At 37.3% G+C, this 11,017-nt stretch overlaps 1 protein-coding gene across 1 annotated transcript; it reads left to right on the forward strand.

The window, feature by feature from the left end:
- Positions 1–7,239: 7,239 nt before the first annotated feature.
- LOC131060719 (pathogenesis-related thaumatin-like protein 3.5) lies at positions 7,240–8,801 on the forward strand. Its single transcript, XM_057994053.2, has 3 exons — positions 7,240–7,396; positions 7,578–7,784; positions 8,033–8,801. Exons 1-3 carry the CDS (start codon positions 7,363–7,365, stop codon positions 8,503–8,505), a joined length of 714 nt encoding a protein of 237 aa, XP_057850036.2. The 5' UTR covers positions 7,240–7,362; the 3' UTR covers positions 8,506–8,801.
- Positions 8,802–11,017: the final 2,216 nt, after the last annotated feature.

Consider the following 11,017-nt stretch of genomic DNA (forward strand, 5'->3'; position numbering starts at 1 on the left):
TAGACCTGCAACAATGGTATTTTACCAGCATATAATGGCTACTCAAAATCCTTCTTTCAAATCCCACACTTAAGCTACTCCTACAGCCCAAGAATTAATCTTCTCACACCAGAACAATAATCCCAACCCTCTATTCTTCAACTGGAATCTCACCCCCAACACCCAGCAACCCACCTCCTAAAATTCCCAAAAATTTCTCCTATGAAAGATACGGCAACCTCCCTCTCAAAACAACCAAAAAATATTTTTTCATTAAAACTCCACTCCCTCACCTCGCTCTTCTCTACTTGAAGCTGTAGACTTAATCAAAATTCCTAGTTTAAGTCTATGGGGTATATACAATTCAGAAGATGCCAGGCATATCCCAAAAAAAACTAGTCAGAAAGAGCTGGTAGAGACTAACGTAAACTGCAGGGAAAACAAAATTAGAATTTTCCTCCTCCATGTAGAAGATGCTCTACATAAGACACCATGGTAAAATGAAAGGTGACCCCATCACTTCTTAAGTAAAAAACCATGACTTATAACTTGATCTTTTGATAAACAAGATGAGTCTTCAATGGGTCTTCCAAACCATTTTATCAAATATTCAAATTATTACTTGTTCCTTGTGCTCCTACTCACCTTTCCATCCAAGATTGCCTAAATTTCGCACCTTTCTGAAGTAGATTCTAGAATGCTCAACCGTGCCTCTGCAATGTCCCCCTGAAATGCACCTTTATAATCTACTTCATATGGATTACCCGAATCATGTTTACTTATAATCTTACATGGACCAAATTTCCTCATTTTGAGTTTTTTTTATGTACCCATTGGAAATATTTATTTCCTCAAATGAACCATAACATCATCTCCAACCCAAAATTCCTCACGTCTCCTCTTTAAATCTGCTTTAGACTTATACTGAAAATTCATTTTCTCAATATGTTTTCTTACCTCGTCATGTAGGCTCTTCATATGTTCAGCAAAGTCCTCCACTTCTGCACTTCTTCTGTCACTTCTTTCCAACTTTTTCAGATCTGAAACATCATTAGGATTGCTGCCATAAATATTCTAAAATGGTGATTTACCTATACTCCTATTGAAGGAGTTGTTGTATGCAAATTCATCTTGCGGTAGCATCAAATCCCACCCCTTTGGCCTATCACCAACTAGGCTTCGCAACTAATTACCCAAGCTTCTTTTTATAGCTTCAGTTTGTCCATTTGTTTGCAGATGGTATGCTGAACAAAACTTCAAGTCAGTCTTCATCTTCTTCCATAATGTTCTCCAAAATTAGCCAACAAACTTTGTGTCCCTGTTTGAAACTATGCTCCTTGGTAGACCATGAAGCCTCACAATTTCTTTGAAGAACATTTCTACAATATGGACAACATCATTAGTCTTTTTACATGGTATAAAATGTGCCATTTTGGAAAACCTATCAACAACCACAAAGATGGAATCATAACCCCTCTGTGTTCCTGGTAATCCAAGAACAAAATCCATGCTAAGCTCCTCCCACGACCTCTTAGGTATAGGTAGTGGGTGATACAATCCAGTTTTTTGACTAACACCCTTTGCTACTTGAAAAATCCTACAACTTTGAACATATTTCTTCACATCTTGCTACATTTGAGGCCAATAATACTTTTCTCCAACAATTGCTATGGTCTTATCAAAACCAAAATGTCTTGCAAGACCTCCACAATGTTTTTCCTTAATCAAATTCAATCTCATAAAACTCCTAGAAATGCATAAATGATTACCTCAGAACAATATACCATCTTGTATCAAATAATCCAACCACCGTGTTCTATCTATGGCAATAGACTCCTTAAAAGCCTTCTGCGCCTTTCCAAAATCAGGATCTTCTTCATACAACTCCTTGAGCTCATCAAAACCAACAACTTCAACTTGCATTTCAATCAACAAATTTTGCCTCCTACTTAAAGTATCTACAACCTTGTTAGATTTCCCAATTCTATGTTTTAAAACAAAGGTATAGCTCTGTAAAAAATCTACCCATTTCATGTGCCTCTGATTCAATTTAACTTGACTACTTAAATATTGTAGTGCTGATCAGTGTACAAAACAAACTCCTTGGGTAAAAGATAATGCCTCCATTTCTTAAGTTCTTGAACTATGGCATAAAATTCTTGATCATAAACATAATACTTTTTCCTTGCATCATTCAATTTCTCACTGAAATAGGCAATGGGTTTACCTTCTTTGCTTAAAACAACCCCAATAGCACTTCTGCTTGCATCACAATCAACCTGAAACACCTTGTTGAAATATGCGAGTGCTAGCATTGGTTGCTCTGTCACCTTTTCCTTCAACAACTCAAAACTCTTTGCTGCCCCTGTTGTCCACCTAAACTTCTGCTTATCTCCCCTCATTGTTTCAATTAGTTGTGAACATATACTACTGAAACCTCTAATAAAATTTCTATAAAAACTATCCAGACCAGGAAATGATCACAAATCTATTGCACTTTTTGGTGTTGGCCATTCTAGGACAACCTTCACCTTCTTAGGATCCATTATGATACCATCACCTGATACAACAAAACCCAAGAACACCAACTCTCTCTTTGCAAAGATACATTTCTTGAGATTAATCAACAATCTTTTTTCTCTAAGCCTTTCAAATACTAATTGAATATGCATCAAATGTTCATCCATAGTCTTGCTAAATATCAAAATATCATCAAGGTAAACTATAACAAACTTGCCCAAGAATTCTTTCAATACCTTATTCATTAACCTCATTAAATTAATGTGTGCATTGGTTATTCCAAAAGGCATGACCAACCATTCAAACAATCCTTCTTTCGTCTTCAATGCAATCTTCCACTCGTCTCCTTCTCTAATATAAATCTGATGGTACCCACTTTTCAAGTCAATCTTAGTGAAGTACTGAGCTCCACTCAAACAATCCATCATATCATCCATCCATCCATGGGATTGGAAATCTGTACTTGATTGTAATCATATTGATGGCTCTAGAACCAATGCACATCCTCCATTCTTCTTTGTTGATAACACCATAGGCACTGCACACGGACTCAAGCTCTCTCAAATCAAGCCCTTCTCCAATAACTCTGCTACTTTCGTATTGATCTCTTCTATCTTAGTAGGAGTCATTATGTGAGCTGCCTTGTTTGGCAAACTAGCTCCTGGAACTAAGTCTATTTGATGGCTAATTTTTCTAAATGGTGGGAGTCCCTCCAATGCATTGTCAGACACTACGTCCTGGAACCCCTACAAAAAATCAACAACTTTTAAAGGGAAAATATTCATCCACATCTTTGTTAGTTTTATAAATAATAGCCAAAACAAAACTTTGCATGCTTCATACCATCAAGAAATTTTTTAGCATCAACTAAACAAACTCTAGCATTACCACATACTTGAACATTTTCCTCCTTCAAAAGTTTTAGCTTATGCTTCACTCCATCTTTCACAATTGTATAAGGTGTTGGCACACCCATCATGTATGACGTTTTTGTCATATTGTCGTGGTCTTCCAAGCAAAATATGACAAGCATCCATGTGGATGATATCACATAGGATTTCATCACTATAGTTTCAAACCTTGAACTTCACATTATCCTGCTCATTCACAAGCAACTTTTGAGTGTCTTGAACCCAATCTATCTAGTATGGGTTAGGATGTTACATCCTTTCAAGTTTTAACTTCTTTACCATGTCCTCAAACACAAGATTGTTCGTGCTTCCGTTGCCCACAATGATGTTACATACATTCCCTTCACACTTACACCTTGTTTTGAACAACTTTTTCCTTTGCATAGGCTCATTGTTATCATTAAGAAGTGTTCTTGTCATCAAGGTTTCCCCATCTTCTACATCTTCTGATTGTGAGGAAGGTGCCTCTTCCTCTTCATTGACATTCGATGCCCTTCCTTGATACTCTTGTTTCCTCCTTGGTTTCTCCTCTACTTGTGGACACTCATAGGATCGATGCCCTTCTTCTCCATATTTGAAACATGTTCCTTTGAATGGACCTCCTCCATAACCACAACCTCTACCTCTACCTCTGAAATTTTGGTCTCTTGAACTTTGTCCCTCATCATTCCTTGTTGTCCTATTGTTGCCCTCTTCACTTTTTAATCCTTTTTGCTGATTCTCTTCATTCTTGTAGGTTCTTCCTCCTACCTTACCTCCATGTCCTCTTCCTTTTCGCTTATTTTCAAACCTCTTGTTTAATCTTTCTTCAACCTTTAATGTTGCTTGACAAACATCCTCCATTGTTACAACTCTAACCATTGCCATTTCCTCTTGAATACTTGACCTTAATCCATTAATGTACCCTGCAATATTCTCTTTCGTCACCTTTGAATGTCTAGTCCTTATAAGAATTTTTTGGAATTCCTCAGTGCACTCTTTCACACTCCTACTCCCTTGAACTTCAATCCTTGCATCTTTTTGAGCAAGTCTAATTCATAATCTACAGGAATAAATTGTCTTTTTAATTTCTCTACCATTTTATCCTATTTAGTGATTTTATCGTTTCCTCTTCTTCCTCTTTCCAATTGCGTCTCTCTCCACCATATTGAAGCATGACCTTTCAATCTTGTCTTAGAAAACTTCACTTTGTCTGGGTCTTCTATCTCCTCAAATTCAAAATACTCATCCATTTCATTCAACCATTCAATCAATTCTTCTGGGTTTAAGCTTCCATTGAAGGTAGGTACATCCATTTTTGGCCTTTTCCGAATCTTTGATAATGCATTTAGGTCAAAGGACCATGGGCTATTGCTGCTACTCCAACACCTCCTTGACTCCTAGCTTGACTTGCATTTTCAGTGCTTTCATCTTCATCACTACCCGGGTCTCTTATCCTTGCAAACCCTCTTCTTATCTCATCTTGTAAGGTTTCAACCTGCCTTCTCAAGACTCTGAAATGATCATCACGAACAAAATTATCACCTCTTCCCCTGTCTCTAACTCCAAATCTACCCTAACCACGTGGGAATTGCATTCATTTTCCCAACACCCACAAAGCCGACCCTAGTGCAAGTTGCCTCCCTCCAGCAAATCTTCCTGCACACTCAAGATCTTCTAGCTCTGATACCACTGATGTAGAGGGATTGACAACCCACACAAACCTTCCACAATTAGCACTCAACACACATGGAAATCTGGAATGTATAGTAGGAAAATAACTAAACATAAATCGCAAACTAATGCATATACTCCATAAATTCTTATTGAAACTCAAACAAATTTGCATTACAAAATAGTGAGCCTATTGGCTTCACTTTACAACTTTTCCATCTAATTTGGTCTCTCACGGACCTGCAACAATGGTATTTTACCAGCATATAATGGTTGCTCAAAATCCTTATTTCAAATCCCACACTTAAGCTACTCCTACAGTCCAATAATTAATCTTCTCACACCAGAACAATAATTCCAACCCTCTATTCTTCAACTGGAATCTCACCCCCAAAACCCAGCAACCCACCTCCTAAAACTCCCAAAATTTTCTCCTATGAAAGCTACAACAACCTCCCTCTCAAAACAACCAAAAAAAATCTTTTCATTAAAACTACACTCCCTCACCCTGGTCTTCTCTGCCTGAAGCAGTAGACTTAATCAAAATTCTTAATTTAATTCTACGGGGTCTGCACAATTCAGAAGATGTCAGGCATATCCCAAAAAATGATAGTCATAAAGAGCTAGTAGAGACTAACATAAATTGGAGGGAAAACATAATTAGAAAATTTTCTCCTCCACGTAGAAGATTCTTTGCATCATGACCCTAGAAAGATCCCTAATACCACTTATAATGAACTTGCAAGATAAATTAAGTTTAACGCATATAAATATGTAGAAATGAGACAAATAAAAGACTTTAATTATTCTTGCAACACCACTTCAAGGGGAAAATATCCAAAGAGATCATACACTATTTTTTGAAATACAAAAATTCCTTCATTTTGGAAAGTCATTACAATATATGGAATTTTTCCAAAGACAATTATTACCTTCCCATACATGTGGGATGACTTTCAAGCCGTGCACCCTCTTTTACCAATACTATCTCAAGCTGATATATAGTAGAATAGGACTCGTAACATCATGCTAACAACACACTTACCTGCACAAGAATTGTTAGAACAACACCTCTTTAGTGGTTTTCTAGAGACCACTTTCACATTCCAACCACAACATCACATGTCATCACAATCATTCACTATCAAGTACTCTCCTTTCTTGTGAAGTGAGTGATGAAGTCAGTACTACAACTATCCCACGTACAAACATAGTTGGCAATCATAGGAAATTATTTCCTTATGAAAATGGTAGTCCTTCAGGTGCTCCCTCATTCAATTGGCATTTGCCACATGAGTAGGAGTAATTTGTCTTTGTACAAGCCACATGAGTACTATGTATGTATAGTCTGACATCCAACTCATGCATAATAATAATGAATAGATTTTAAACAACATAGACCCTTATATTTATTGATTATTTGTCGTCTTATATTCTAAATACTTATAACCTATTTAATCAAATCAATCTCCTTTCTCTTCACTATAAAAGATATTTATATTATTGATTTTGAATTCATTAGAATTAAGTGCACATCAAAAACTCAAATCTTTTATCTAAATTACTTTCATCATTATCAATTGCGTGACTATATTTAATTGAGATATTTATTATCCGGCTTTGTTATAAACCTATGTGCTTACATTCGTATTCTTTCATTTCCAGTGAAAAGCGAGGCAGTACATATAGACAAGAAGTCAAAAGTGCGCTGGCCCATCTTTTTTTTCTCGATGTAAAGAATCTTTCCCCGTGAAGTTCGAGTTCAATTCGATTCACACACAACCTGGTGAATAATGAGCCTCATTTCTGTGAATAATCAACATAATTCTCCCTCGGACAACACCCCATTGGGGAGACGGCTCCACACCAAGTCTAATATCAAATCCTTCATACGTATTTCTATAGTTCGTCATTTTGACACTTATGGTATTTCTTTTCTCTCAAAAGCCAAACTCGCCCCTACAATCCTCTGTTGATTCCCTGTTTTGTAGAGAATGGAATCTGCCAGCTATCATTCCTGTCACAAAGCTCTCTAACACTAAGCATCCCATGGGGGATGTCTCGTCAACAGGAACAGCCTTCTTTCTTCTCAATAGATCTTTCATCGCTCTCCTTTTCATCAGCATTCACGTGAATTGCATAAGCTTCCTTCGCCTTCTGTGCATTTTGGCTTCACACTACTGTTACATCCGATCCGATATGTTCATGATGTAACTCAACTTGCTATATAAACAACGTTAGACAGACATCTTTCTCCACACCACCACAAAACATTCTTTCATCGAAGCACTATTTCTCGATGGCGTGGGCATTGGCATTGATGATTTTATTTGGTAAGAGATAAAAACTCCCCCTTTCTTGAATTCTTTCATAGAGCAGGTCGAATATGTTGATCAAATTTTAAGAAAGATTATAAATCATCGAGTGGGTCGAATCTGATTATGGTGAATTAGCTTTAAGTGAGGTTATTATTCATTAAATGGGTCGAATCTAATTCGAATGGGTGATGTGCAGGAACATATGGAGCAGGCGCAACAGTGTTCACGATCGTCAATAATTGCGCATACACCGTTTGGCCCGGAACCTTATCTGGCAATGGAGGCACTGTGTTGGGCGACGGAGGCTTTGCTCTACCCCCCGGGAAGTCCGTGCCCTTCACCACTTCTGCCGGGTGGTCCGGCCGCATATGGGGGCGAACGGACTGTAAATTCGATGACACAGGTAGTACATGAACATTCTATTTAAAAATTTGATTTCTGGTGTTAGTCCATTCAATCTCGATTACTAACTCAAAATTGTGAATTCAATTTTTTATTTCTCCGTGATGTAGACAATAGACCATTAAACAAGAGCAAATTTTAAATCGTTCAAAATCCTCTTTCTCTTTCATGTTTTTATCAGGTTGAAGATTGGGACCCTTGTTTTCGGCTTATCTAATCAAAAACAAATATTTTGAACTCTTGCACCAGGTAAAGGATCGTGCATCACTGGCGACTGCGCCAACACTTTGAAGTGCGACCATGCGAGCGGGGTTCCTCCTGCAACTCTGGCGGAGTTAACTCTGGGCGACAAGGATTTCTATGACGTCAGCCTGGTGGACGGTTACAACCTTCCGCTCACCGTCACCCCCGTGGGAGGCACGGGCGTGTGCAAAACGGCAGGGTGTGTAAGCGATCTGAGGGCCAGCTGCCCCGCCGAGCTCAGTATTAAAAACGAGGGGCAGGTGACTGCGTGTAAGAGCGCTTGTCTTGCATTTGGGACGCCCGAATATTGTTGCACGGGCGAGCACGCTAACCCACAGACGTGCTCACCCAGTAAGTATTCCAAGGAGTTTAAGAAAGCTTGTCCTTACGCCTATACCTATGCTTTCGATGATCCCTCTAGTCTTTACACTTGTTCAGGTGCCAATTATATCATTACTTTCTGCCCCACAAGTTACTAGAATTGAAGATCTGGGCGGTGAAGAATCGATATCGCCTCTCCAGGATGATTCTTCCGTCGACAGATGTAGTGTTCAATGTTATGATGCTTGAACCATATATAGCTACTATCTTTCTTTAGTTGTTGATCCGGTAAACTGAAGTTTCTTCTGCTTAGAATCCATAGTGTGTAAGGGTGAGAAAGTCCTCAACTCATTAGGACGCCAAATAGTCGTCCACATGCATATGATATTGTGATATTACGTGTTTGATATTTGTATCGGTTTTCTTACCTAATAAAATAATTTACAGTTTTCTACGTTGTCACTACGTGGATTTTCTGGTCTCAAAGGCAAAAACGTGCCTAATCGGTCGCGTGCTGCCCCATAAATAATTAGGTGCAAAATAAAACTTGTAGCCTGTCAAACCCTAATCGACATACTCTGAGCAAGTCTATTTTGGTGGGCGGGCCATGTACATTTCTCATTCTAGTGGACCTTTTTTTTGGCTGTTGTCATTGTCATCCCTGTTTCCATTTGAAGGGATTTTATTTACTGTTCCATTATACTACGGAAGCTATAAAATATTATCTCAAAAGTTTCTTTGGTGTCTTATGGAAGTGGGATGCCGCTAAACTGATTTCAAACTCATGACATGTTAAAATTCGTGGCATTGATTTTATGAAAATTTTCAAAGAATCAAAGTCACAACTAATTTTATTGACCACTGTCAATGAACTGTCAATAACATGAAGGTTACTGATCCGTACTGTGCAGTTTTAGAACCAATTTAGCAACTGCCATAGAAATGAACATTTGTTACAAAATATAAAAAAGAACAGTCGTTATCCTCTTTGCAATATTTCTGCAATGCCTCAATGTTGGTCTGCTACTCATACAAAAGATTCTTAATCTCACATGCGTCGGATGAGAAAAATAAGGGAGTAAGGAATATAACTGACGGCTAAGACATGAAATGCACATTTTATATTAAAATATGTACTGGTATGTTCTATTTTAAGTGAGTTGTAATAGTCTATTTCTATATTCAACTAAGGGTGAAAATAATGTATTTAATATGTTTTTTTTTTAAAACAAAAAAATACAGGAATATAGTTGAAGTATATCAAAATATATTATATTTGTTCATTATTCTACTTAAAATTTTATTCTTGCTATTAAATATTATTATATTATGACAATGTAATTAATATTAAATTATTATTAAAATATGATTACGTTATTATGTTTTAATATATTTCTATTTTTTATATTACCAAATTATTATTATTATATTTTTATTATATATTCCTTCTTATTCTTATTTTGAGAAAAAACATGCACTTTATGTACGGATGCTTTCAATCCCCCATAATTAATAATATTAAATTGAGATAATTATGAAGTTAACTGATTGCATGATGGAGATAGACAGATTGATTGATTACTTAAACTCAGTGTAATAATTTGTCAAATATAGCCAAGATCTAGAGCACAATGAATAGCACAAAAGAGAGACAAATAGATTTGATAAGAATAAACTGTATTCTAATCAAGAGCAAAATAAGATCATCTGGATCATTAAAAATTACATACAATGAAGATGAGTCTGCTTATAAAGGCAAGGCCATATCGATATGTGAGCAAACAATCATGACATGTGGCTCAATGAGAAACAAGGGTAAGTAGGGGTTGGTAGGAGAAATAATAAAATATTCCACAAGAGGTGGATCACCCATTGAAGGTGGAATGTAACAACAAGATAAGACCACAAAAGGTGGAATTTCTCCTACATGCACACTCTCAATGTATGAACATCTCCTTAAGTGTCTCATATCCAAACTACAATGAAATGTATTACCCTAAGTCAAATTAAGTAAAGTGTAATTATGAGACATAATTTACACCAACACCCCTCATCAAGTGCAACTTAGGGGAATGTAGACTTAATTCAACAATGCAAGATGGGTCCTGACTACAAGGCCATGTTAGGTACCCATGTACAAATGCAAATGCACACAAAGCAATGCAATCTCTCACAAACGGAGAAAGAGAAAAAAAACCAATGGGAAAAAACTCCCCCCCAAAAAAGAGAGATGAAAATTGTACAAAGGAACTCTCAAAGAAGTATGAGAAGGACAAAACCCCATGTGAAGAAGAAGTCCCCCCCTCCCCCCCCATAAGAGAGAAGAAGAGAGACCAAGTAGGCCCCCCCTCAATGTAGAATCTTCTCCAATGGTAGAAGCTCGAAACTGAATGAAGAAACTACTCCATGATCATCGAACAACATTCCTCCCCTTGGAAAGAAAAACAACCAAAGGTGTATCCATGAAGTCTCCCCAATCATGAAGGGAAGATGTAGGAAAAAAAATCAATATGTGTGAAGCCTCTGAAAACTGCTCAAGTGTCCCTGTGTCGATGATAAAAGTTACCCCCTCCAAATTAGGTGTATTGATCCACATTGTGAAAAAGGCAATCCAAGATATAGTGGAGATAAATGTAGAACAAGATCCAAAGACTCACATGTCTCCTCTAA

The sequence above is a fragment of the Cryptomeria japonica genome, chromosome 10 (genome assembly GCF_030272615.1).
Source record: "Cryptomeria japonica chromosome 10, Sugi_1.0, whole genome shotgun sequence".
Taxonomy (NCBI): domain Eukaryota; kingdom Viridiplantae; phylum Streptophyta; class Pinopsida; order Cupressales; family Cupressaceae; genus Cryptomeria; species Cryptomeria japonica.

What these genes read in the sequence shown, in the direction of transcription:
- LOC131060719 (XM_057994053.2), top strand. Translation starts at nt 7,363, where the DNA reads ATGGCGTGGGCATTGGCATTGATGATTTTATTTG. An exon ending in GGCATTGATGATTTTATTTG is followed by an intron (nt 7,397 to 7,577) that starts GTAAGAGATAAA and finishes GGTGATGTGCAG; the next exon opens with GAACATATGGAGCAGGCGCA. An exon ending in CTGTAAATTCGATGACACAG is followed by an intron (nt 7,785 to 8,032) that starts GTAGTACATGAA and finishes CTCTTGCACCAG; the next exon opens with GTAAAGGATCGTGCATCACT.